The sequence below is a fragment of the Trichosurus vulpecula genome, chromosome 8 (assembly GCF_011100635.1).
Source record: "Trichosurus vulpecula isolate mTriVul1 chromosome 8, mTriVul1.pri, whole genome shotgun sequence".
Taxonomy (NCBI): Eukaryota; Metazoa; Chordata; class Mammalia; order Diprotodontia; family Phalangeridae; genus Trichosurus; species Trichosurus vulpecula.
Genome location: NC_050580.1, coordinates 123947389 through 123975332, shown reverse-complemented (window position 1 = coordinate 123975332; position 27944 = coordinate 123947389). Strand labels below are relative to the sequence as shown.

Sequence of the window (27944 nt, the reverse complement as noted above, 5' to 3'; positions counted from 1 at the left end):
TCTTCTATCTACTACTGTCATAGGTAAACCTAATGCAGTACATGAAGCTCAGCACCTCCAGAGACTTCAGAATTAACGGGGACATCTTGGACACAGCTCTTCAGGAGCAAGAAACAGATGAAGAGAATGAGACAGGGGCAGATCAGGTCAGCTCCCTTTTTTCTTGGTTTCAAAGAATGTGTAATCAGATCAGAGTATAGCTCTGAAAGGGGACAGCTCACACTGGTGGGACACTACAGTTTACAAAATGTTTTCCTCACAACAGTCCTTCTGAGGCAGGCAGTACAGGCATCATTTGCAGATGAGAAAACTGGACCTCGGAGAGATCTGTGTTTGCTGACCCGAGTCAAGTGCTCTTTCCACCATTACCTCTGCTTTTTATAGGTTGATAATATGGGCATCCACATGGGCTTAGGTTGAGGTGGACTGAAAGAAAAGAAATAAGGCTAGCTGTAGAAAAAAGAAGGGGGCCTATTGAGAATATGATAGGAACTGCCAACAGATCTGGGAGAATATTAAGGTAGGTAGCTATTGGTTCTCCACCTGGCTGTCTTATAAAAAGCAAGAGGTTGACATATTTAGATGAAATAAAATTGAGATTTAGTAATTCCAGTTATCTATACTATTCTCATTCTGATTACCAAGTGTGATCAGGTCATTAAAAAACATAAATGTAGTTAACAGCAGATGGGAATATATTTATTATATATGCCCTACCTACACACCTATAAATTGCTTTTTCCCTAAATTAGATACCCTAAAAGGAAAGGAGGAGAACCTTTCCTACAAAAAGCAGGAATGACATGAGCTTTCATAAAATAACTTTTATTGAACATTTCTCTTTCCTTCCAGACTGCAACATCTGAGCAAAGAAAAGATAGTCAAGAACCACCCAAGAAGAAAAGGAAAAAAAAATGAAATCCCTAAGCTGCCACATACAGCATGACTCCTGACTACTTCAGGACCTTTTTGGCCTTCATACTGTAGCCATAGCACCTTAGTTTTGAACCCACTGAAATGAACTCCATGATTCTTGGCATGGCAGTGGAATGCCTTACCAAACAGCAGCACATAAACTCTGTAAGAATGTCCTTTTTCTGGATAAATGACTTTCCCTATGTGAACCTTGTCCAGAAAAGGATAAACCAAAAACGCTGTGGGATAGGCGCCTTCATCAGTGTTAATGCTCCATGGGAGCAAATGGGATGCCTTTGACCATGCCATGTTCCAGGCTTAGCTTCTTTTCTCCAAGGAGCCTTTGGTGAGTTTAATTATTTGATAAATATCCAGTGCTTCACCTAAAAGACAATTAAATTTAGTTAGAGGGACTTGTCTTGTGATTCTGGAATGATATACTCTAAAGGAAGATAGGGTAGTGGTTGGGTTGGGAATGTTAATTCCCTGAAACAGGGTCATTCTATCCAACTGGGTATGGTTCCCGGTTTCCTTTGGCATAGTGGACTATATTTCATTTTTTAAAATTCTTCTTTAATGAAAAAACTCTTAATTCAGCTGTAATTCCAACATCTTCACTCTATGGGTATAAATGGAAGAATACTATATACTCACCTGGGGGGATCCCATATCTCCTTTCTAGTCCAGTTGGGTTAGAAGGTGTTTTACAATCCATTGTCACTTCCTTCCTTAAGCACTGGTCAATATCAACTGCACTGAAAAAGGCCACAGACTGGGGCAGGTCATTAAGACCTAGTTTATGGGCAAACATGCATCTGAAATAGACCAAACACCATTTTGTTATGTGGACAGGCCCCAAAGTCAAAGACTGACAGAGTCACACCCATCTGTTTTGTTTTCAAGCCATTAGGTTAAATTTATGGTTTTCCACAGAATCCTAATACCAACCATCCCAAGGGCAATGGGTTTCCCTAAACCTGAACCCCATTTAGCTGCTAGGCCGAAACCCATCTCCCATGAACACTTATAGGAGCCTTATATGACCAAAGTTTCCTTTTACAAAAGGGTGAAAAGTAAGTACCTAAATGGTGGTGGCCGATGTTGATCCTTGTTTAATAAATGTCATCCCTCTATTTTAACCTTGGTAGAAAATGCAATCAATCATGACATCAATATCAAAAATTCACTTGGAAGAACAATTTTTTAAAAAAAAATCAGTCATCAGCTGAGACCAGCAAATCCCCAAAGTATGTACCATTATGTAAATAAACTAATTTGTTCAGACTGGTGTTCTTGTTTATAAATCATGTACCAATTCAACTACTATTCTTGGATTAGAATGATGAAGGCTTTTTCTAAGATTCTTTCAACCAGGATTTAATTGGCAAGAAAATTGAAACAGTTTAAATGTTGTCCTACCCAGTGACACCTTATGCAATGCAGGTGACCCTGGGTTCTTCCAGGTTCTGTCTAGAAGGTTCAACCATGCTTGAAAGGCTTGAAGAAAAATCCATCACCAGTAGGCTGACCACTTCATGATAAATTCTTTGTTTCATAGGTTGTCATAGCCAAAAAAAACCACAAAATGGCCTCACAGCCCTCTTTCTGCAGTGACTAGTGGAATGGCATAAAACAAGCTGGGTGAGGGAATGGGCAGAACAGTGCAAGAATGACAGTTTTTATCGATAAAATTTAGGGTTAGTCCTTCAATGTTCATTGTTCAGTGACCAAGTAAGCGGAAGGCTATTTGAACTGAATGATATCAATCTTGACTTCATTATGAATCAAGAGGTTCACAAATTTGGGTGGGAAAAATACCTCTTTCTTTTAATATAAATTGGCTTCTTTTATAATTCTATGTGTTTATTTTTATGCTTTTAGAAACATCATTGTAAGGAGTCCATGACACACAAATAGGTTAAGAACTCCTGCTACAAATAAAACCAGATGATAAAATTTTAAGGTAAACAGGATGACAAAAGATATCCTTGAATGGGCAAATAAAAGAATTGACAGAGGGGGTTTCATTATGTTACCTGAAGGCAACAAAGAACATTTCATGGGGCACACACACATAAGCATTTGCCAAAAAAAAAAAAAAAAGAAAAAAAAAACTGACATGAAGATAATTAAAACTCATGTGCTAATATTTGTTAAAAAAGGAAGGTGAGATTCTATGATGAGCCTGATTAAAACTTCTAAATACAATCAACCTATACTTTTTGATAAACTAAATCTCATACAGTGGAAAAGTCCTGGCTTCAGAGTCCAGAGGACCTAAAATCAAAGTCACGCTATGGCTCTAAGTCATGGAATGCTATGTCTGAAAAATGAGAAGGAAATGGAGAAGTGCAGATGCGCATGAAGAACAGGAGAACACAGGAGAAATGATGTAAAAAAAATTATATTACTTAAGAAATCTACACTGTTGGAGGGAACACCCACTTTGATAAAATCTCAGATCCCTCAGAGTACTGAAGTTATAATGGCAAAATGAAGAGGGTTTGGAGCAGCAGAAATAGAGCAATGACAGGGCTGGATAGAAAATAAATCACTAAACTGTTTAAATATGCCCATCACTATCACAGTCTAATTTGGTCTGTTCACTTCAAGAATTTTTATCCTGCAATCAAATCCCCTATGAAAGATTAATCATTTGTTATCTCCTTAATCCTAACATCTCAGTTGTCTAAATCATCCGTGCCTCTGTTAACTTTTCAAGTTCTGTTCTTTAATTTCCTTTTCAGAACCTCTATATTTGTCTTATTCTAACAAATTTTAGACTGGTTGGATTAAACTGAGGAACTTTTCAAAGAGGCATCACGCAAAGAAGGGGAAATTGGTCCTTTCTGAAGTACTGAGTACATCTTGCTAAAAAAAATGCTCAGTTGAATTGAAAAATCTACAAAAGATAAAATCATGCTGACTAGGTCTACCACAAATGGGTAGAAATGAGCTGTTCCTGATATCTTCTCCTTGAGCCTCCAATTTCAACCTTCCCCTCTTAACAAATACCTTCAACTCCAATTTTGCTGAAATTGAAGCCATTCGACAAGTCACCTCCTTCTACTTCCCTCCTCCACTTCTTTAAGTTTCTCTAGTCTCAGAGGAAAAAGTACCCTTCTACCTCTATGCTTGATCCTTCCTTCCCATCTCTTAGATGTCCTCCATAAATCACCTCCTCATGTATTTCCAAATTCTTTTCTTGCTCCTTCCAGTCATCTTATAAACATGTTCAAGTCTTCCCTATCTGGCTTCAGTCCATACCACTTATTCCTCTCCAGAGTCAAGGTAATGACCTTCTTACCACTAAATCCCCAACAACATTGTCTGTGATCTCTCTGCAACATAAAACACTGGAGGCCTCTCTCCTTAAGATCCTTCTCCACCCCTGGCTTCCACAAAACTGCACATTCATAGTTCTCCTACTTCTCTAGCTATCCCTGTCTCTTCATCCTCCTCAAGACCTCTTAACATGGCTGTACTTCAAGGTTCTATCCTAAGTTTTCTTCTATATAATAAAATATCTCACATAAGTATCTCATCCACTCTCATGGCTTCAATTATTATCTACACAGATGACTCCAAATCTTTATTGCTATACTCCATCTCTCCCAGGGGCTCTAGGCCAATTATTTCTAAATCTAACTAGACAGCTCCATTTCCAAGTGCCTCTGGCACCTTAAACTCATCTTGAAAACCGAATTCTTGCCAGGAATGGTAGTGCACTCCTGTAGTTCCTGCTACTATGGAGGCTGAGGTTGGTGGATCCCTTGAATTCAAGAGTTCTGAGCTACAGAAGGGCTAAAGTTAAGCACTAAGCATATAGGCACCAAATGTAGCAGGTGATGAACCCCTAGGGGGAAAAGAGCTGGCAGGCTGCCTAAGGTGGAGTGGTCCAGCCCAGGCTAGAAAACAGATGAAGTCAAAACTTCTAGGCCAATCAGCTATGTGGTTGGGCCATCAAGTGGCTACTTCACTTCCAGTCTGACTGAGACAGAGAAGACAGATGACAGAAAGAGAGGGAGGGAGGAAGGAAAGAGGAGGGAGGATAATATTACCCCCATTTCTGCTAATGACATTGTTCTCCCGGTCATCCTCTGTTGGTCCTTCTACCTTGCCCCACACATTCAATTAGTTAGCAACTCTTCTAGTTTCTACCTCCACTGTTTCTTATTTCTGTTCCTTCCATTGCAACCATACTAATCTGGGCCCTATTCCTTTCTAACTTTAAACTCCTATAAAACCTAATAAATTGGCCTTCCTACCTCTAGTCAAAAGGTTATTAACCTGGGGTCTATGAATTTAACTTGGAAAACAAGTTCAATACAACTCATTTTTGTAATCCTATGTATTTTATTTTGTGCATTTAATAGCATTAGTCTGAGAAAGAGTTCATAGGCTTCGCCAGATACTGCCAAAGAGGGTCCATGACACAAAAAAGGTTAAGAGCCCCTGCTCTAGTCTTCCCTCTCTCTAGTCCATCTTGTATATAGCTGCCCAAGTAATCTTACTAATGCACTGCTATCATCATTTTAGTCCCCTACTCAAAAACCTTCAAGGCTCCCCACTGTTTGGTCCTCGCATTTGAGAATCATTACAACCTGGCTCCACCTCTTCCTACTACCTTTACCTATTTTATGTTAGACAAACTGCACTGTTCTTCACTGGTCATAGCCATCTTGCCCTCTCCCACTTCTATATCCCATGCCCGAAATTGATTCCCCTCCCCTATCTCTGTCCCTAACATCCTTCCTTTTCCTCAAGACTGAACTAAGATGCTGCTCTGAAGCCTCTCCTGGCTCCCATCTTGGTAGAGGAAAAATACCTTCTATCTCAAATTTCTTTCTTTTTAAAAATTACTAGTTTTTTTACCTCTTCAAGTTTCTCAAAACACTTCACCTGCGTTTCTCTTTTACATTTACCCCACTTTCTCTTATATTAGTAACTTGTACACTTGTCCTTTCCCTCACTTGACTTCCTTGGGAACAAGAGTACCATCAGACCTATCTTGGCATTCCTAGTGCCCAAGACAATGTCTTTTACAAGACAGGCACTTAATAAACGCTTAAGAAATTGAATTTCTTTGGAAAATGGAACTTGGGAGCTTAGCATTTCTGATTTAATAACAAAACTGTCCATTGAGGGCCATTATAAAACCAATTGAAGAGTCTTGACCAAGTATCAGAGAATTACATAATCCCAGAATCTGAGAGTCAGAGGGGGCCTCAATGGCCATCTAGTCCAACCCACATACCAAAGGAATCCCCACTATAACATACCCAACAACTGGTCATTCAGTTTGCTCAAAGGCTGCCACAGAGATGGAACCCACTACTTCTCTCAAGGCAGCCTGTGCCACTTTTGGATAGCTCTGTTAAGGAGTTTTTCCGGACATGAAGCCTAAATGGGCCTCCTTACAACTCCCACCCATTGTTCCTGGTTCTGCCCTCCGGGGCCACGCAGAATCAATTTAATCCTTTTTCCTTGTAATAGTTCCTCAAATACTTAAAGACACTTGTCATATCCCTTTTGGGTCTTCCTTTCTCCAGGCTAAACATTTTCGTTCCTTCAGCCAATTCTCAAACGACGTGGACTCAAACGTCCTGTTTCCTCTTCTCTGGAAACTCTCCAGCTTATCAATGTCCTTATTAACTGTCGTGCTCAGAACCAAACACAAAACTCCACATGGGGTCTGACTAGGGACAGTAGGATCATCATGCTCATACAGTTGGAAGCCACGATCTTCCTAATTTAAGCTTGCACTGGGTTTTTTGGCTGCCACATTGCACTTCTGATTCATACTAAGCTAAAAGATCCCTAAAACTCAGATTACTTTCAGAATAACTGCTGTCTATCCATGTCTCTCCCATCTTGGATCTGTGAGGTTGACTGTATGTACCCAAGTACAAGGCTTTACACTTATCTCCACTGAATTTTGTCTGATTGAGCTCAATGCTCTAGGCCCAAGGGTTCTTAACCCTTTTCATGTCATGGACCCCTCTGACATTCTGGTGAAGACTATGGAGTTAAGAATGTTTGAGGTTCTGGTGAAGACATTCTGGTGAAGACTATGAGGTTCAGAATGTTTTCAAATGCATAAAATAGACAGGAAACACAGGATTATAATACATAGGACTGCAAAGGAAACCAATTATATTGAAATACAGTTATCAAAATATTTTTTTAAAATAAGTTCACAGACCCCAGTTTGGGGATACCTGCTCTAGACTGTCAAGTTCATTTTAGATCCTGACAGTCATCCCTCCCAGCTTTGCAAATCTGATCAGCATATTATCTGTCCCTTTATCAGTCATGAATAAAAATGTTTAAAAGCACAGAAGGTCTCAAGGTTACTGCTCTGGAGCCCTCCTGCCATGGTGATACAGAACATAACAATTACTCTGAGTTTGGCCATCTAACTAGCTCTCAATCTAGTTGATGGTATTACTGTCTCATCCCCAACTTCTCCACAAGAAGAGTATGGGACATTTTACCAAAAGCTCTGCTAAAATCTAGGTAAACTATATTCACACCATTCTAATCATCTACTAGTGTAACATTCCTGTCAAAAAGGGAAATGAAGTTAATCTGGCATGACCTAGTCTTGATAAAGCTATGCTGGTGTTTTTCTCTTTCTTGCCAACCAGCTCTTTAATGATCCTTTCTGGAATTTTCCACTGGCCTATATTCTGCAGGCTCTGTTGTTATGTTCACATACATAGCTGTATGTGGTAAAGCCAAACAAAAATGGCGGAGATCATCAACACTCCCATCATGCTGTACACCACTATATGACAGCGGTCAACGCACCAGATGCTGAATGAAGAAAAAAATTATCACAAGTTGTCTCTAAGTCTGTTTTCCTCAGAATATAAACTAATTTACCTAAGAAGCACCTGCAAAAGTGTTCTGGTTACACAATTCTACTCCTCCAAAACCAATCAAAGCTTGGGATGACTGTTAAATTGATAATAAAATTTGTTGGAAAGGTGAGGTACCACAGGTGTGGAATACTGCATAACAATGCCAGACTCAGTCACTATGATGGCTGGTTTCCATTTTAAATAACCGTAACCAGTACAAATACTTGGGAATCCACCTGCCAAAACAAACCTAGGAACTATATGAACACAATTACAAAACACTTGTCACACAAATAAAGTCAGATCTAGCCAACTGGAAAAATATTAATTGCTTATGGGTTGGCCAAGCTAATACAATAAAAATGACAATTCTACTTAAATTAATCTACTTATTCAGTGCCACACCAAACTACCAAAACATTATTTTATAGAGCTAGAAAAAATAATAACAAAATTCATCTGTAAGAACAAGACGTCAAAAATATCCAGGAAATCATTTAAAAATGTGAAGAAAGGCGGCCTAGCCATACCAGACGTCAAACTGTATTACACAGCAGCAATCATCAAAACAATCTGGTACTGGCTAAGAAACAGAGCAGTGGATCAGTGGAACAGATAAGGTACACAACACATTGTGGTTAATAAACACAGTAATTTAGTGCTTGATAAACCCAAAGATCCAAACTTTTAGGACAAAAACTCATTATTTGACAAAAAACTGCTGGGAAAACTGGAAAACAGTATGGCAGAAATTGGGTCTAGAACAAAAGTTTACAATGTATACCAAGACAGGTCAAAATGGTATGTGATCTGACATAAAGGGTTATACCATAAGCAAATTATGAGAGCACGGAATATTTTACCTCTCAGATCTATGGATAAAGGAAGAACTTAGGACCAAACAAGACATACAGAGCATTGTGAAATGTGAAATGGATAATTTTGATCATATAAAATTAAAAAGGTTTTATACAAACAAAACCAGTGCAACCAAAAAGGAAAATGATAAAACACTGGAGAAGATGTGGGAAAATTGGGACACTAATGCATTGTTGCTGGAGTTGTAAATTGATCCAACCGTTCTGGAGAGCAATTTGGAACTATGCCCAAAAGGCTATAAAAATGTGCATATCCTTTGACCCAGCAATACCACTTCTAGGGCTGTATCCCAAAGAGGTCATAAAAAAAAGGACCTACGTGTACAAAAATATTTATAACAGCTCTTTTTGTGGTGCCAAGGAGTTGGAAACTGAGGGAATGCCCATCAACTGGGGAATGGCTGAGCAAGTTGTAGTATATGAGTGCAATGGAATATTACTGTGCTATAACAAATGATGAGCAGGCAAGTTTCAGAAAAACCTGGACTTACATGAACTGATGCTGAGTAAAGAGAGCAGAACCAAAAGAACACTGAACACAGTAACAACACTGTGCAATGATCTACTATGACGGACTTAGCTCTTCTCAGCAATACAATGATCCAAGACAATTCCAAAGGACTTGTGATGGAAAATGCTATCCACCTCCAGAGAAAGAACTGATGGAATCTGAATGCAGATTGAAGCAGACTATTTTCACTTTCTTTGGGGTTTTCTCATGCTTTTTTCCTTTTGTTCTGTTTCTTCTTTCACAACATGACTAATGTGGAAATATGTTTAATATGACTGCACATGTATAACCTACAGCAGATTGCTTGCCATCTTGGGGAGGGGTGAGGGGAGGGAAGGAGAAATATTTGGAACTCAGAATCTTATAAAAAAAATCAATGTTGAAAACTATCTTTACAAAGATTAGAAAAAATAAAATACTATTTACATAAAAAAGAAATGATTGTAATATGAAAACAAGAGGGCACCAATAAACTTAAAAGTAAATTATTACATAAATGGATGGAACTCCATGGCTCCTGGAACCTTACCTTGTCAGAAGGTTTGTGATCTGCAAGGCGAGGGCTGCACGGTAGCGATCTTTCTCTTGAACCAGGTAGCGGACCTCATCATGAATGCTGATACAGAAACGGCCACTGATGTCGAATTCTTCAAACAGCCATTTCATGGCCACAAGCATCAGATGCAGATAATCCACGGCTGAGCTCTGTACCACCCAGTTCACTCGGCTAGTCACAAACTGAAGAAAGAGGGATGATGAGTAACAAATGAGGTGAAGGAAACTACAGAGAATGCCAAGACTCAAGATCCTAGATCACATTCTGTTGAACTCCTCTGACCCCAAAAGGAGAATGACATACTTCTAAAGCTGTTATGGCAGGAACCCTGAAGAAAGCTAGAGATACCCATATGGCAGTTCTGTCTCTAGGACATTTATGCGTATGAGGGAGTCACAGTGACTTCACCCAGGCATACTAAAGCTGACTTACCTCCCCTTTGACAACTGAAGGCTCCAAGGCACGGGAAATTTGGCAGCCCAGTACAGGGGTTCTAGGGGCATCTGACATGGCAATGCTCTCCAATTTGTTGAACATCTCTGACTCTGTCCCTCCTGCCCAGGCTCGGTCAGCTACCAAATCCCACTTTCTTCTATGAGACCTAAAAGGCCACAAGAAAACAAGTTCTCAGATTTGTTTTCCAGCCAGAACAGGGATCCCACCACCACTTGGAAACAGGCACAGCTGAAGAAAAAAGAGTATTCCTACTCCCCGGGGAATCAATAAGACAAAGGAATTGTTAGGAAATTTATAAATGGAGGCATAAAATAGGGTTATTTATTAAAGGATCCTGGGAAAGACCAAAATCCCAAGGAAGGCAAATTTTATGGTGCCTCAACCTGACTCACACTGAGCTAGCTCTTTTCAGTTACAAATAACTTGCAGATATATAATCTCATTTACTCCTCATAATAATCATGTGAGATAGATAACAGAAATACCACTCCATTTTACAGATGAGGAAACTGAGACATAGTGAAGTTAAATGACTTGCTGAAGTCTCCTGGCCTCCCAGCCCTTAACACTGCAATGCCAACTTAGTCACACCCTCTCTGACAAGTGAAATTTTAGGCATAGTATAAGATCAAGAGGTCTCCCTGCTATCTGTCTGAAGTTTCTTCCATAAAAGACTTCCTTGATCCCCTCCCAAATGAAAATGTTCTCCCCTCACTCAAATTTTTCAGAGCACTTTGCCTGGCTCTCTTCCTTGCACTTAAGTTATGCTTTTTGTATTACAGTTATTGGTGTACGTCTCCCCAATCCCCCCTCCCCCCGACCAGATTGTGAATTGCTTAGGTCTAGAGCACATCTAGCTTTGTGTCCCTGCAACACCTAGCACAGTATCTTTAACATATTAATTGATGTTAATTTAAGTCCAAGGATTGATGGGAGCTTTGTGATGCCTTCAAAATGATACCTCATCTGTGGTCCCCTACTCCTAGAAGTTTACTCAGATTCCTATCTACGCCCTTTCAACCCATCCTATATATCAAATTAAACTTCCTAAAATGATACTTCCATTCTGTTGCTACTTCCCTGCTCAAAAACCCACCATGGTACTCTATTACCTGCAAGCAAGACCAACCCAAGACCTTGAAACCACTAGCTCCATGTCAGCCATTCTCATGAAGCAAAATCATTTCTCTTACATCTTGGAAGCTTCTTTCTGGATCTTCCGTAGGTCCTGAAGAGAAACCCAACCATCTTCTGTCCTGTCCAGCTGAATCCCCAGTTCCTTCACCAACCATTCACCATCCTTTGAAAGTTGATACCTAACAAAAAAGAATGAGAATCAGTCCACAAAAGTTTACTGAGTGCCTCTTCTGTGGTTGGCTAATGCTGTAAGAAATACATAGGCTTCCTGCCATCAAGGAACTTTCAGGGTAGTATGGGGTTATAAGACAGGCACAGTATCTAATACAAATAATACATAGACATATAATAGAACTGCCAAGTAAGCTGGGAGACAGGGGGTCATTACCAACTAAGAGGATCAGAGAAAGCTTCCGAGAGGAAGTAGCATGAAAGTTGAAATTTAAGGGGCAGGTGGTAAGAAAAAGACATTTCACAAAGGAGGAACAGCATGAACAAAAGCATGATGACAGGAAGGTGGGTGCCAGACACTGTGTTAAGCACTTTGCAAATATCATCTCATTTGATCTTCACAACTCTAAAATAGATATTATTATCATCCTCATTTCACAGATGAGGAAACTGAGGCAAAAAAAAAAGCAGTTAAGTGATTTCCCAGGATTACGCAGCTACAGGAAGTGTCTAAGGCTGGATTTGAACTTAGACATTCCTGACTTCAAGCCCAGTGTCTATCCACTGCACCACCTAGCTGCCCAAATAATAAAAGCCATTATCCGAAACTGATAAATGGTCAGAGAATATGAACAGGCAGTTTTCAAGTCATCATCAAAAATGTTAAAAGACACATGGCCAAACACAAGTACTCCACTGCAGACTTCCTGCCATGTGACAACTGAACCATTAACAACAACATCCGACCACTTCTGAATCCACCTGATTGCATAAACCTTTAATTCATCTCTTCAAATCTACTAATTTAGTGATTTATCTGACACTAAATGATTTAGGGAACGGAGAAGAGGCCTAGAACGGAGAAAACTTAAAGTGGAAAATTTTCCTCTGCTTAAAAAAAAAATCACAAGTTAAAGTCATAAACTAAGGTCTTTCCTATAACTAGCTCTAAAAATTTAGCCTAGGTGCACAGATAAGCTATGGTTAAGATACTTGGCCACAGAGAGTTAAATTAAGTAAATTAAGTTCAGCTTTAATCCTAAACCAGGGAATATTGAAAAGTTGAAGATATGCCTCCCTGAATGGCTCTTGACTCCAAGCCAATATTCATGGTGAGCTGATAAAAGCTTAGAACTGATGAGAAAAATATTGAATTACAACACAGATATTTATGTTTTTATAAGTTGTTTTAATATATCTTGTTTAAGAGACAATGATGGTTTAATATTTAAGATCAGATGTTTTAATCAAAAGCTTTTTATTTTTTTAAGTAAAGTTTATGGTTAAATTAGGAGGACCAGAGCAAAAAGTCGCCATCCAGATAATAAGAGAAAACATACTTTTATTTGAGCCTTACTGTTCAGACCATGTGGCTATATCTATGCACATCACTGTTACCCGGTAACAAAATAACTAAATTTCAGGTTCAGGTTTTTTTTTTTAAATAAATAACCTTAGAAGGTAGAATCTGCAGAACTAAAGACACAAAGTCACAGAAAATGTCACACCTTCGAAAGGCAAACCAGCCCCAGGTTTCCAATCCAAGCTTTCTGTGGGCCTGAAAAAGAAGGGATCCAGGATAATAAGATAAGAGTTATTAGTTACTGTACCAGGGAGAGAATGAATATAGCACTCTAAGTCAGAGGCCTACCAATTCCCAGGATTCAGGGAGATAAGCTGCGGAATGGGTGAAAAGCAGATAGAGGTCAAAATAAGGCAGAACTCCTTACCGGCGGAGACCTTTGGTAACAGCATACATCTGCTGAGCCTTTTCTTTGGCTTGCTGTGGTGTCAGGCGGTGGTTGAACTGCATCAGCAAACGCTCAGCAAAGGGCTGACCAGCCCCATAAATACGGCCATAGTTGAAAATCTTGGCATGCTCTCGACTAATGCCCACTGTGGATGCCGTCTTACTGTGCAAGTCAGTCCCACTGCTCTTCTTTCCCTGAAGGGTCATCCAACCAAAGGCAGTACAGCCTAGAGAAAGAAAAAGGCTTGGAAGCTTTCACCTAGGTGGCCCAGAGCCTCAAAAGGGTAACACATCAGATGTCTTCATCAACCTACACTTCCCCTTAAAGATCTCCTGTCCCAAATCCTTCACTCACCATGAATTCCAGCAAAGTGGGCATCTCCAAGCACAGCAGCAATCCACAGTTCCTGGGAGTCGACATCAGCTCCAACTAGAACATAGCCAGGTGGGGCCTGCACCATGGCTTTCAGCTCACTTCCTACCCGGTCCACCTATGTATCACACACAGTCCTGTTCTTCAGGCACTTACAGCAGATGAGAGGGAGGAGGAAAAAACAAATGCTCTCTCCATCCTGGTTAAACCACCTCAAGCCCCAGCTCTAAAGTTGAATAGGAAATCATAGGATCACCAAGGAATGGTGGAATGGGTGATGAGTCCTAAAAACCTTGGTTATGTCTTAGGCACCTCTGATAGTCTCAGCAATAAAGAAGGTGTGCTTTGGGCTCTTAAGATTTAGAGACAGGATTTGAGAGGGTAGGGAGGAAAAGAAATGAACAGATTATAAATTTCCCTTCAGGGTAAAAAAATCTCCCCTTGATCCCCAAGATAGGAAAACAGGAGTCCTGAAAGATCAGCATACCCTGGCATTGCTGGCTGTGAGCCAGGTGGGCTCCACTGCTCTTCGAGTGATGGTGCCAGCTGTCACCACCTGTGGCAGAATGGCCCCATAGCAGCCCTCTTCATCATAATCTGAGTGCCTGGAAGGGAAACTTGGAGTCAGTGTTTAGAGATACCCTGAACTGGAAAGGTTGTAGTATGGATGCTAAAAACTGCACTGCACTTCATCCAATTACAGTACTGCAAATACACACCCCTTGCTGCCACCACCCCCCCTCCCCGCCTCACAGAACACCCTCACTTTGCCAGGTAATAGGTCTGAAAGGGGTATACTGTCCATACTCTATAAAGGAGCTCAACTGCCTTATGTACATGAAGAGGGAAGGGACAGCCCACGTTTCCTTTGGAAACCCCAGGTAACAACTTAGCTCCTACCTAATCACTGTTCGTGGCAGCTCTCCTTTCTGCAGCCACACAACCACCTGGGAACTGTGGGGAAGTAGATAAAGCACAGGGTTACCCAAAACCCAAAAGGAAGCAAGTGACAATCTGCCTTTGCTGGAAGTCAGGTCTGGATCCTTTCCAGCTCCTAATTCCCAGGAATTTAGCCCAATTTGGAGTGCAGATCCTGGCCCTTAATTTGTCCCCATCAGAGTATTGGTTCAAGCTTTGGATTCTGTTCAGTTTAGGACTCCCAAGATTATATCTCTTAGGGAGCAGAAATCAAACTCTGTATTGGCCACGAAACTGACCAATCCTGGGGATATTCCATCATCAACATACCATTCAAAGACAAGTAGGTGTCTTTTGTGTGTGACACATAACAAAGACCTCCTAATGACCTTATGCAGGTCATCTCAGAATTTACAATACAAGACTAGGATGATCCAGGTCCCCAGACCTACACCTTCAAGGTTCAGCTAGAAGAACCAAAGAACAGAATGAGACAATATTCTTTAGAGCTAGAACCTTGGAGATCATCTAATCTGGTTATCATTACCCCATCATTTGTAAAAATGAGGTCAGTAAGGCTTACATAGGTTAAGTGACTCCCCTAAGGTCTTATAGCTCATTAATAGCAGAGTTGGGATAAAAACACAGGTCAAAGTCCTAGGCCAATGGTCATTAACTCAGGCTCCGATGATTGAGAAGGGCAAGTGGGGAATGTCTTCACAATTTAAAGACATTTCTGGGAGATAACCTACAAGTTTGGTGAAGCTAGGGTTTCCCTAGGTCTGGGAGGAAAACACCCTTTTGAGGGTATACATTCTTCCCTAAGGGCTCTCAAGTGGAATAAGGAAGAGATTTTTAAAAAATCATTTGCATTTATATAAAGCTTTAAGTATGCATTACGCAAAGTAGCTTGCATAATGTCTCATCTGAGCCTCACAACTACAAAGAGGCTATTGAAAATATTATTATCCCCATTTGACAGCTGAGGAAGAAGAGGCACAAACAGTTTTCTTAGTGAGGTCTGGCCCAGCCTTAGATCATTCTGGGTTTAGTTGGTTCTGAATGTTTAGGTCTTCTTTCAGAGAAGGATCTGGGTTAGTCAAGAAATTTAAGAGCCACCTTAGGCCTATCCTGGGAGTTGTTATAAACTGCCAGTAGCTTGTGACTCAATTCAATCTCTCTGCAGGGAAAAGAAATCCAAACCATTTTCCTCTCCATTTCCATTCAACCCCAGGAACCATAAAAAGGCTATTTCCATCCACATAATGGGCCCTTCCCCGGTGTTTGCACTAGGCTACCTGATGCGCTTGTGAGCATTTCTCCAGAAGGAGACCATCTTGTTGATTTCGAGAGCCCTCGGGCCGCTGGCACCCCCTGGACCAGCCTGCAGCGTACCATCTTCCATCTTTGGCAGGAAATCCTTGGCAAAGGGGCTCCCCACGTTACAATTATTGCCATCCTTTGGTGGTGGGGTAAAAGACCCATGGTAGAAAAGATCCATAGGTCAGGAACACACATTGAGTACCAGGAAAACTCCTTCCCTACTGGCCTGGGCCAGTTAAGCCAGACTATTGGAGCTGAAGGGCCAAAAGCTGAAAACAAGCCCAAAACACTGGAGGGAGGGGAGAAACAGTCCAATAGCTAATTCCCTATGCAGTGTTCAGAGCTCCTCTGATTGCCTTTATCAGTTCCTCTCCTTTAACATTAGAAAAGTCCATGCCTTATGTTCTACTCACCTCTATTTGGTCTCCCAGAGCTAGACTAGATCTGAGACACCTTCCAGTTCAACCCTTTTGTTCTGAAGATGAGGAAAGTGATGTTCCGAGGCATTAACTGATTTGCCAAGGTCACAAAGCTACAAAATGGCTGTGTAACACCACCCAAGTAGCCTTGCTATGTTAATGGCAGGACCAGCCCTAAATTCAGATATTAGACCCCATCCTGAACTTAGTTTCTTTCAGGGCTAAGTCTTATTTTTGGAGGAAGGGACATGGGGGGAAATATGGTCATGTTATTAGCATTCTAAGAGGATAGACGAGAAGAATCATGCTAATCAATCAACAAACATTTATTATGCACCTACTATGTTAACAGGCACACACTTACCTTGTGTGGCAGCTTGAAAAACCAGCAGCCAGGAATGTTCACATCATTGTAAGGTCCATTGCCATGGTGACAGGTTGGCTGACTAAGCTTCAAACCATTAGTCTCCTCCTATGGATATGACATATGTTATCCTAACCCTCCCCGCTAAGAATATGCAGCAATTAGAGTGGTAGTAGGGAATAAGGTAAGCGACCTTATCCTGTAAAGCTGTCCATAAAGCCCCCAGATCCTCGGCACTGAGGAATAGAGGTACACACCAGGTCCTGTCTCCCTTTCAAGTCTCAATGGTGCTCTAGGTGGGCCTGTAGTGACACCTAGAGCCAAGATTATAGTCTTAAGAAGAAGCTGTTCCAAGAAAGAATTCTCTTCCTATCTCCTAATTCTTACAGCACTCTAAACTCAAATGTTACCTACAGAAATTCACTGAGAAAAAAGAAACCAGAAAACAGGACCAGTGTGCCTGCTGTTAAGTCTCACATCCCAAATTGGGAGCCCTCCAAGATTTCAACCAATTACCTGTGTTGTTCTACCATTTTCAAAATCAGCATCAGGTTCCAAGTGGCTCAACTCCTCTACCTGAATGAGGCAAGGAGAGGGGTAAGTAACAACAATTACAATGTTAAATGATGTCATTTAGAGAATGCTTAGAACTTTACAAAGCACGTTCCTCACAACCACCTGGCAGTATAAATACTGTTATCCCCATTTTACACATAAGGACATTGAGGTCCAGATAGGTTTTAGATGACTTGGCCAAAATTACAAAGCGTGTGTCAAGAGTGAGACTTTGAACCCAGTTCTTTTGACTCCAAGACCCAAGCTCTTTTTACTTTACCATAATGCCTTTCTCTGAAAAAAGACTAAGACTAACAAAAAAAGACAAGTAAACTGCCCTTTCCTTGACTCCTTGTCTGGCCAGAGCACCCCTTCTCCCCTAAACCATGTACTGGATGTCTACACAGAGCCTCTTCTCCTCCAAAGGAATCATGGACACATCAGTGTCCTGAGAAGAGGGGTCCTGAGGCAGCTAGGTGGTGCAGTGAGTACAGCACCGGGCCTGGAGTCAAGAGGACCTCAGATATTTGACACACTTACTACATGTGTAACCCTGGGCAAGTCACTTAACTCCAACTGCCCTGCCATCCCCCCTCCAAAAAAAAAAAAAGGCAAAAGAAAAAAACTTAAATGAGAAGAGGGGTCACTAGGAAAAACAAAGAACAAAGTTTCCATTTACACGTGCCTCTTTAATACTTCATTCTCATCGGCTATCTCAGCTACATCAATCCAACCACTAAGAAGTTAGGGAAGAAAACCTGAAAAGGCAGCCTTAAGAGGATAGCAAAAACACCACCACTGGAACCTGGGGTCTCAATCTGAGCTTACAGACTTATACTTACCCTTGTCACCTATATTCAGGAAATCACCTCACCCTCCCCATCTGTGACAGAAAGAAAAGAGGAAGGCCTGTGTATCCTGTCCAATTTTTCCCAGGGAACTGCTTTGGATTAGGGTCAGGGACAGAACTCAGACTCCACAGCTAGTCAAAAATTCTTCCCTGTTGCTAATGGGGAGGCTCAGATGTCCCCATTACTTCCTGTGGCTAAAGCTGCCCTTACCGTTTGCCACACTGTGTTGTCAGTGAGCATGAATTCCTCTGGCAAGGCCTGGGCCATCAGCGCAGGTTGCTCCTTCCCCCTGTCCATGCAGTATTTCTGATAGAGGGCTTCAATGGCTCTGTAAAGGCAGATCAAGAAGGGCAGTGATATCAAACTCATATAGAAAGAGGGCCACCAAGTCATACTTAGGGGCTGCACACTGACTTAGAAAACCACAGATCAACATTATTTATGTTCTACTGTACCTTAATTTATTTTGTTAAACATTTTCCAATTACATTTTGACTTGGTTCAGCCATAATATTGCTGCAGCCTCTTTGATAATCTTTTATTCAATATGGTTGCATAAGTATATGTTAGTGATATTGAGCAATCATTTTCTTTTTCTGATTTCTCTCTCCATCTTGAGTATTTGGACATCTGTTTCATCAGACGGAAGTGATAAAGTGTAGAAGTGAAATTTCTTCTGAGTACTGCAAGCCCCAGCTCAGGCCATGGCATCGCCCATGTCCAATATCCACGAAGGAGAAGACATCCATAGGACATGGTAAAATGGATGGTGAGTGGGGAGATGATTTTTCACTTCACAATGGGGCTATATGGCATTTGATTTTTTTCCTAGCCCAAGCTCTGCCCAGGGAACACGTAGTTCCCTAAGAGCTCCCCTTTCCAAGTGAAAGTGCTGATTTATGATAGGACTTGGGACATACTAATCTCTCCTGTCCCCATCTCTAATGTATTAGTGAATGCTCTTCTCAACTTTAAATGCAGCTAATGATGTGACAATCATATCAAAATACTACTTATCCATTGCTATAGTCCAAATTACTCTCTGGGGGCCAAACTGGCAGAGGAGAAGCAAAACTAAGAAATATTGGGCCCTATCCTAGAGCCAGGACCCAACTACCCCAGAAACTTTGGATTTTCACTGTTACCCTCTAAGACAGAATTTGAGAGTAGGGACTGTCTCGTTCTTTGTAATTACAATTAACCCTAGAGTTCTGGTTTTTTCACTATCTAGCTTCCAGACACTGATTCAGAGAGGTCTAGGCATCATTCTTGCACCAAATCTAGCACCACTCTAAACAAACCTCAACTTACGGCACATTATGTTTCAGTGGAATGTTGGGAAGGTGAGAGGTTCTGGAACTATAGACATATAAATCTGATTTACTGGACTACAAATGTAATCTCTCAAAACCCCTTCAAGCACCTCTGATAATCCTAGTTACCCTAAAGACCCCTGCCTTATGTCCACAAGGTAAGGAAGGAAGAAGGAAAAAGGGTAGAGACTCTTCTAAAAGGCAGTTAAGGAGCGCAAATTTTAACCTGATCCCCAGGATGAGAGAAGAATCAGAAGATACACAGAGGCACTTTGCTGGCTGTGGGAATATGACCATGTGGGCTATGGTGCCAACTGTGATGACTTTTTGCAGAGCGGCCCTACCAAAAACCTTCCTTATCATACTATAAATGTCTGGATCCCTTCTCCCTATCCACTGAAATTGGAGCCTAACTTCCCCAAGTTGTGTGCTCATAACATAAGATCTCTAAAAGGAATCCAGCCTAGGCTCCTACCTGTAGGGACAGCTAGCAACATCTGTCTTTGAGGAACCTGCTAACAGGTTATCCTGCCGCCCAGGTACTAAGTAACCCCAGCCATGCTGCTCTGAATAGTGTACAGGGAATCCATCCCACGTTAACATCATGAGCTTTGGAGTCACTCGCATCTGCAAGCTGATGAGGCTGGGGCCTGGCACCCAGGAAGGGTCATTCAGTCGAAGACAGAGTTTCCGATACCACCTGTAGTACAAACATAGAGATTACAGCAGATCAGCATTTCCCAATTACAGACATTCTTTCTTTCTCATGACCCTAAGTACCCAAATCCTACAAATCCTTCAAGGTCCAGCTCTTCTCTTTAAAGCTTTTCCCAAACTATTTAAGCCTAAATTATCCTTTCTCTTCATTCCTACTTGTTCTTAAATTATTTCAATCGTGTTAACATTCTCTCTCTAATAAGAATGACAGTTCCTTAAGAATGCAAGGAACCCTTAACTTTAAACACATTTGTGTCTCCAGAAGTGTTGGGTATATATCACTGGCTAAATAAACTGTGGGTTAACTCTTTAAGATGATGTGAGATTCCAAAGATAACAGCAGTAAGAACTGCACAGTCACCCTCTTCAGATAAGCCCAAAATGAGAGCAAACACCTATGCACACACACATATTGAGGCTGAGAGCTCATGTTATTCCAACCTTACTCCTGAACTTCTTTGAACAAACTCTGGGAAACTGCAGGGCTCCTTAGGGGGAAATGGCAAGGATAAGATCTAAAAACTGCACAACTCACTTTAATAGCCTGACCTCTGAAACATGATTTCTCTACTGCCAAATCTATCTTCTGCTGGGGAAAAGGGACAGAGGTAGGAGTGAGGCAAGGGAAGAAGATGAAGGCCTGAGACAATTTAGCCTATGAAGGGAGTGGTGCCCAAAGTGTCCCTCCTCTTGATAAACCCAAAGCTGGGATAAGAACTCACTATTTGACAAAAACTGCTGGGAAAACTGGAAAACAGTATTCCAGAAACTGGGCACAGACCAACATCTGACAATGTATACCAAAATAAAGTCCAAATCAAAATATGATTTAGATATAAAAGCTAATACTATAAACATACTGAAGGAGCAAGGAATAGTTTATCTGTCAGATTTATGGAGAATGGAGGAATTTATAACCAAACAAGAGACAGAGAACATTATGAAATGCAAAATGGATAATTTTGATAACATTAAATTGAGAAGTTTTTGCATAAATAAAGCCAAGGCAACCAAGATTAGGAGGGAAGCAGAAAACTGAGAAAGAATTTTTACAACTGGTATCTCTGATAAATGTCTCATTTTTAAAATATATAGAGAACTGAGACAAATTTACAAGAACGCAAGTCATTCCCCAATTGATAAATAGTAAAAGGATATGAATAGGCAGCTTTCAGAGGAAGAAATTAAAGCTATCTATAGTCATATGAAAAAAATGCTCTAAATCACTGTTGACTAAAGAAGTGCAAGTCAAAACAACTCTGAGGTACCATATCACACCTATAAGATTGGTTAACATGACAAAACAGGAAAATTATAAATGTTAGGGAAGATGTGGGAAAAATTGGAACACTAATTCACTGTTGGTGGAGTTGTGAACTGATCCAATCATTCTGGAGAGTAATTTGGAATTATGTCCAAAGGGCTATAAAAATGTGCATACCACTTGACCCAGCAATACCACTTCTAGGGCTATCTCCCAAAGAGATCATAAAAATGGGAAAAAGATCCACATGTATAAAAATATTTATAACAGCTCTTTTTGTGGTGGCCAAGAACTGGAAATTGAGGGATGCCCATCAACTGGAGAATGCCTGAACAAGTTGTGGTATATGAATGTAATGGAATACTATTGCGCTATAAGAAATGATGAGCAGGAGGACTTCAGAAAAACCTGGAAAGACTTATATGAACTGATGCTGAGTGAAGTGAGCACAACCAGGAGAACACTACACAGTTACAGACACAGTGTGCAATGATTGACTTTGAGGGACTTAGCTCTTCTCAGCAATGCAAGGATCTAAAACAATTCCAAAGGACTCATGATGGAAAATGCCATCCACATCCAGAAAAAGAAATACGGAATCTGAATGCAGACTGTTTTCTTTTTTTGTTTTTCTTTCTCATGGTTACTCTCATTCATTCTAATTCTTCTATACAACTTGACCAATGTGAAAATATGTTTCATAGGAATGTATACGTAGAGCCTGTATCAGACGGCACGCTGTCTTGGGGAGGTGGGGGGGTGGGGTGGAGAAAATTTAAAACTTATGGAAGTAAATGTTGAAAACTAAAAGTAAACTTATTTTAAAAAGTGGCCCTCCTCCCCTTGGCCCAGAAACTCACCCTGGATGTCCTGGCAAGTGTTGAGTCCTCTTAGGTAACAATGATACTGTGTCTTTCAACTCCTCCATTCGAGTTCTGATGGCAGAATCACTGTGCAGCTCTTCCTCTTCACTAGGAGGGCCAGAATCTGCCCCAGGAGATGATCAGCTCAAAACACAAAAGGATACCCCCAAAAGGGACCTATTCTGCATTTCCACATTCCACCCAACAAAGCAGCTCCTACTGGGTCCTGTGACTATTTTGCCAAAATGGATTTCAAAACCATCCTATGAGTTTCCCTATAACATGTTATGTCCCAACAGCTCAGCTATGTCCATCCTTAAACTCTACTTCCCACACCTCTTAACCTCCCCTGTTCCAGTCCTACCTTCTTCCCCTTCCATCTCTGAGGATTTTCCAGCCTCAGTGGACCTGCAGGATATACTTTGATCCTTCTTCCCAATCTTTTTCTTCTTCAGCTTAAACTCCTGTAGGTCCCACTCCAGGTCCCAAAGCCAGGGGTTGTCTCTGTACCTGAGGAACAAAACTACTCAACACTCATACTCAACTAACATATCTCAATATTTAGGTTTACTTTCACCCACTTTGGGCCTCCAAGGGTCCACTAGGAGCCACCCCAAGGCCCTCACTCCCAGGACTACCTTTCCCCAGACACTAGCTGACAGGCATCGTTGGCAAGGTCCATCAGAGACTTCTTCATCTCCTTCTGCAGCTCCTCGTAAGTAGTCTGAGCCTCCACTAGGTAGCGATCCCAGTTCTGGTTGACAGGAAGATAAGACACCCCCATCTCCAGCATCCCAGCTAGTGTTACAGGGTGAGGGCACCTTCATGGATGAAGATAGGTCAACATAAGCCACAGAAAAGAGATGGGAAGAAGAAGGGGCGTGTAGTAGAAAGAGCACAAAACCAGGCATCAAAAGACTTGGGTCAAAGCATTGGCTTTAAAACTTACTAGACATGTAATGATACTTGCACTATTTACTTCATAGGCTAGCATTATATAAATAGGAGCTGTTAAAATCATCACCTTCCACTTCACAAGTGGAGTCAAGACCCAACCAACCCACCTCTCCAAGAGCAATAGATCTGAAAAAATGGTTTCCTCTTCCATTTTCCTTTCCTATGCTTTTCCTACAAGGTTTCTGTGGAAACAATCAGGGACTAGAGACACTAGCTGAATAACCAAATCTCTTCATGAACTGTCCTTGGAAAAAACAGCAGCTCTACTAGGCCACTCCCACCAAGAAGAGGGACCCTGATAGCCAAGAAGCTCCTGATGAAGGAACCCTGCATGCATACTCTAGGTCCTTCTGCCCTTAGGGTCCTCTCACCTCTCCATGAAGAGTGGCAGTTGTTCCTGAAAAACCTCATAGGTGGCCTGCACATCCAAAGCACAATACTGCATCAGATCCTATAATAAAGAATCACAAGTGGTACAAAGTGGTACCTTGCAGAATCACAACTCTTCTCCTCTCACTCAAGGTAAGAGCAGATTCTGCTACCTGCAGAAAAAACTTCAGTTCAATATAAGCCAATCTTACACTCCCAAGAAATCCACCACACTAGAGAGAGAAAAAATAGAATCCTGGTAACCACTTACAAAAAAGTCCAAAGGCCACACATATCTTCAATTTTTCTCTAGATTAAAAAGGTTTGAGTCTTCTCTAGCATTAGCCAATGCGCTGCTTGATTAATATACCTGGAAGTTTTCCCTGATGTCCTTCATGGTTCCCTTGACAAACAGTTCCCTGGCTTCCTTCTCCAGAGGTGGTCCCCCAACATATAGACTGTGCACATCTGCTAGGTTGTTGATGCTGCTGATGTCCAACCAAGCCCAGGCAGAGATCTAGGAGGATGAGAGAACAAGTGATTAGCTATGCTCCTTTCCTCTAACCTATCCTACTCTGTACCCTTTGCTAGCCAGCTCTAAAGGAGAGAAAAGACTGGGAACCCTACGTAAGATGAAGTCAGAGATCCAGAAGAGCTCTATCTCTGACTATTGGTGTTAGGAATGACAAGGTGGGCACCTGTAGTTTCCTCACTCACCAGTGGGCCCCTGGCATTACTTTGGGTTTTCTTGATATGTTTCTGGACCTGCTGATGGCCTTTCTGTTTCCCCTGCTTGGCTGCCATCCAAAGGCTTCGCTGGAAGCTACTCAAGCCAGAGATAGCCATGTGCATACTCAAGGTGTCCAAGAAGCGCATCCGAGAGCCCTGGAAAATACACGACTACTGGGTGACAAAGACACTCTATTTCAAATGCTCAACTTCAGTCCAATTGGTCTACTCATTGTCACCTGAACACTTAGCACACACACCTACTGTCCTATTTCTGTTCATGCCAAGCAGCATAAACCCTGCAATGACCCACCTACCCTTATCTGATTATCCAAGTACCACTAATATTTTAGGCTCAGTTCCAATTTCACCTCCTTTGCAGTCTTCTCCCACTACCCCAGTCAGAGGAATCTCTACCTCCTCTGAGTTCTCACAGTATTGTCTATACCACTCATTTGGCAACATATCACAAATGCCCTAACATCTCTTACTGTTACCTTGACCTGTTACTTGTTGTATTATCTGTTATTTAACATTTAATGTCTTCTCTCCTCCAACCAGACCACAAGCTCCTTGACCTTTGGGGGGGCAATGATAACCCCTTGGCACGACTAGCCTGGAACAGTGTCTTGAACTTAGTTGTGGGAATCAAGGATAGGGACCTCCAACTAAATTTTACAAAGAAAGTCACGTAAGTCCCATGCAATTCTTTACTTTCCCCAGCTCCAGAATTATTTAACATGTCAGATCCTTGACTATACAAGCACCAGAACCCTGGGCAAACAGAAGCAATGAGTTCTTTACCCACATAAGGCTAGAAAATACGTCAAAACAGAATCCTAAGCAGAGAGCAAGTAAATGGGAAGCCAAGGACCCTATGCGGAAGGAAAGTGATAGATGTAGAGTCCCCACCTGAATCAAGTACTGCTCCTTTATGTAGGCCCGATCAAAGCAAACATTGTGCCCTATGATCAAACGCTCCAACCCATCCTGCTTGACCGGACCACTAACATTGGTAGGAGTTTCCAGAGGAATGAGGTCAGATAGACACAGCTGTCTAGCCCAAGAGTAGCGTTCCTCTAAAAGCCTTCGGCTACACCATGAATACCTAGAGGCAGTGCAAAAATGGAGCTGGTGTCACAAAGAGAAATAAAAAAACCACAGACAGCTGTGCATGTAATTCCTGACACTGGCATTGAATAAGTGGCAGCCCAAATTCCTTGGCTTAGGGTTTGGGAGCCAACGCCCAATTCTCTACCAATATTATTGTTACCAAGAATGACTGAACGTAAGGTAGAAACTGGTGTGCTTGAGTAGAGAAGAGTCTAGAGAGGCTGAGGAAAAAGATACAGGACCATTTTACAAAGAGGTCAGATACAAGCCGAAAGGCAAAGAAATGACAAGGTAAGCTAAAATATCCTTGATATACCAGTATCCATAGTCACGATAAGTTTCCTGGAATAACCTGCAGATCCCAAGAAGGAATCTAATCCACGACAGCAGAAGCTCTGTCTAGCACAAGGCTGTATATACACACACACGGTGCTTAATATAAACCACTGAACTGAATATACAAGTCATGGATCTGAAGTGAGGTCAGCAGTCAACAAAGTCCTATGTTCTGGGTGCTATCAGCCAAACTAAAACTAACAAGTTGGAAATGAAAAAAAGGAATCAAGAACTGGGCAAGGAGAGAGAGACTAAAAGGAAAGGAAAGGAAGATGTGAGAAAGATACAGGGTTGAGTTGTAGAAGAAAGCCATTAACAGCTACCTCATTCATCCCTGGTGACAACTCTACCATGAAACGGGTAACTCGCATAAACGCTAAGGTAGCACGGTTTTAACTTACCAAGAATTTGGTGATACGGCCACAGCCAAGGTGGGGCAATTGCCCTCTGTCATGCAGACCTCCACATCAAATACCAGGGCACGATCCTCAGGGAACTCCACCTGCTGTTCCTTCCCATCAGGCTCGTATCTGGTCCAGCCTTCCTTCCAGGCCCACCGCTTAGGTAGAGGAGGCAATTCCGCCTGGAGCAGCTCATAAGCTGCTTCCAGGTAGGGCAGGTTCTGCTTCTGGGCTAGGATCCGGAAGTGCTGGTCCAAGTCTTCCCCATAAAGATGAGGCAACTGCAGCTCCACATCAGGAAGAGCAGAAGTCTCCTGGCCCCACAGCCCATGCTTCTGCAGATGTTCCACACTCTGCCTTACGGCTTCCTTAGAAGACTGCACTTCTAGCTTCCCAAAGATCTGTTCATGAAGCCCTCGGGACAGCATCTGAATATGCAATGCATTCTGTCTCCTCTGACTCTCCTCTCCAACTCCCGCCGAAGATGCCTCCTTTTCACAGGATTGTTGGCTAACAGAGGAGCCAGAAGCCCAACAACGAAAACACCAAGGCCGGACCCCACGGGCTGCTACCGTTCTCCATACCAGGCGACTCATCTGTAGTGGAAAAGAGCTCTGGACTAGGAGTCTAAAGCCCTGGGTTCAAGTCCCAGCTCCCCCACTTACCAGCTCTGTATCTTTGGGTTACTCTTTTAACCTCTCTAATACTGTTTCCTCATCTGTAAAACAGAGAGAAGAATTGTAGACTGTGAGAACCACAGAGACCCTTCAAAGAGCAAATTTATTTCTGTCCCCCACCCTGGCCACTTCCTACAGTCTGTAAGAGACTTCTTTCCATTTTCAGCAGAAAAGAGTTCTTGACTAAAAGTCTAAAACCCTGGGTTCACGTCACAGCTCCCCCACTTACCAGCTAAATCTTTCTGACCCTGTTTCCTCATTCGTAAAATGGAGATGTAATAATTGTAGACTGTGATAAGTGTAAAGGCCCTTACAGGAATAAACTGATCCCTCACCTTGTCCACTTCTTACAAGGCGATATATGAGTGTAACTGATTATTGCACAGCCTGGCCCCTTCCATTGGAGTGACACTGGACTCCTGGCTGGGCCTTCCACAGGCTGCCCCTGAGGCCTGGAATGCTCTTTCTCTCTTTGCCCCCTGGCTTGCTTCCTTCCTTCCACCTTGTACACGAAGCCTCCCCTGGTTCCCCCTCATCTCAGCCCTCGCTTCTGTCACTGTCTCTAACGTAACCGTCCCCCTCTCGTTCGTACGCGGCTGTGTGTGCGCTGTCTCTCCCATCACACTGGGAGCTCCTTGGGAGTAGGGGCTGGTTTTTTTTTTTTAATTAATTGGGTTTGGTTTCGGTTTTTTTTTTTTTGGCGTGGCATTTTACAAAACGGTTCTGAACTCGGCTGCAGGAGCAGGGAAAAGCGACGGAGAAGCCTCGAACCAGCCCCCCCGGGGTACCATCCACCCATCCATCCGCAGAGGCCTTCTTCCTGGGCGCTCCCCAACCGCCCCGCGGGGGTGGCATGCGGCCGGCCCTGGCATCCCCACAAAAGGGGGCACAGCTGGCAGGGGGCGGGCAAAGGGCGAGTCTCCCAGATTGGTCGCGACCACCACCTGCCGGGGGGCGGGGGAACACCCTCGCTCAGGCCCCACCCCTCCCCCACACTGCCCCCGGCCCCACCCCTCCCCCCTCCCTCGGGAGCATGACCGGAATGCCGGATTCTCACCTCTTCTGCTCCTCCTCCACTCGTTGGACCTCGCGAACCCCGAAAAGCGGGCGGCCTGCACAGCCTCGGACTAAAGTGCAGTACCTTCCGCCGGCCCGGGCCGGC

At 42.3% G+C, this 27944-nt stretch overlaps 2 protein-coding genes across 3 annotated transcripts in view; one reads left to right on the top strand and one right to left on the bottom strand.

Moving 5' to 3' along the window:
- The window catches only part of FANCI (FA complementation group I), a 49802-nt gene extending 48884 nt beyond the window's left edge, over positions 1-918 (top strand). For both annotated transcript variants that reach the window (XM_036734815.1, XM_036734814.1), the window contains 2 exons: positions 24-137; positions 853-918. In XM_036734815.1, coding sequence (XP_036590710.1) covers positions 24-137; positions 853-918 — 180 coding nt within the window. The remainder of the gene's footprint in view (positions 1-23; positions 138-852) is intronic.
- POLG (DNA polymerase gamma, catalytic subunit) lies at positions 125-27942 on the bottom strand. The gene is made up of 24 exons (XM_036734816.1): positions 27840-27942; positions 26771-26823; positions 26106-26701; positions 25168-25363; positions 24244-24411; positions 23897-24043; positions 23529-23608; positions 22839-23021; positions 22565-22710; positions 22198-22324; positions 19832-20056; positions 18254-18371; positions 17154-17213; positions 16638-16745; positions 15830-15990; positions 14514-14567; positions 14101-14218; positions 13596-13731; positions 13221-13467; positions 11376-11498; positions 10159-10327; positions 9700-9908; positions 1570-1730; positions 125-1298 (listed from the first exon to the last, which is right to left on the bottom strand). Exons 3-24 carry the CDS (start codon positions 26699-26701, stop codon positions 1234-1236), a joined length of 3597 nt encoding a protein of 1198 aa, XP_036590711.1. The 5' UTR covers positions 26771-26823; positions 27840-27942; the 3' UTR covers positions 125-1233.
- Positions 27943-27944: the final 2 nt, after the last annotated feature.

What these genes read in the sequence shown, in the direction of transcription:
- POLG (XM_036734816.1), bottom strand. Translation starts at nt 26,701, where the DNA reads ATGAGTCGCCTGGTATGGAGAACGGTAGCAGCCCGTGGGGTCCGGCCT. An exon ending in ACATCAGGGAAAACTTCCAG is followed by an intron (nt 23,609 to 23,896) that starts GTATATTAATCA and finishes TCTTTATTATAG; the next exon opens with GATCTGATGCAGTATTGTGC. An exon ending in ATCACAAACCTTCTGACAAG is followed by an intron (nt 1,731 to 9,699) that starts GTAAGGTTCCAG and finishes GGTCTATTTCAG; the next exon opens with ATGCATGTTTGCCCATAAAC.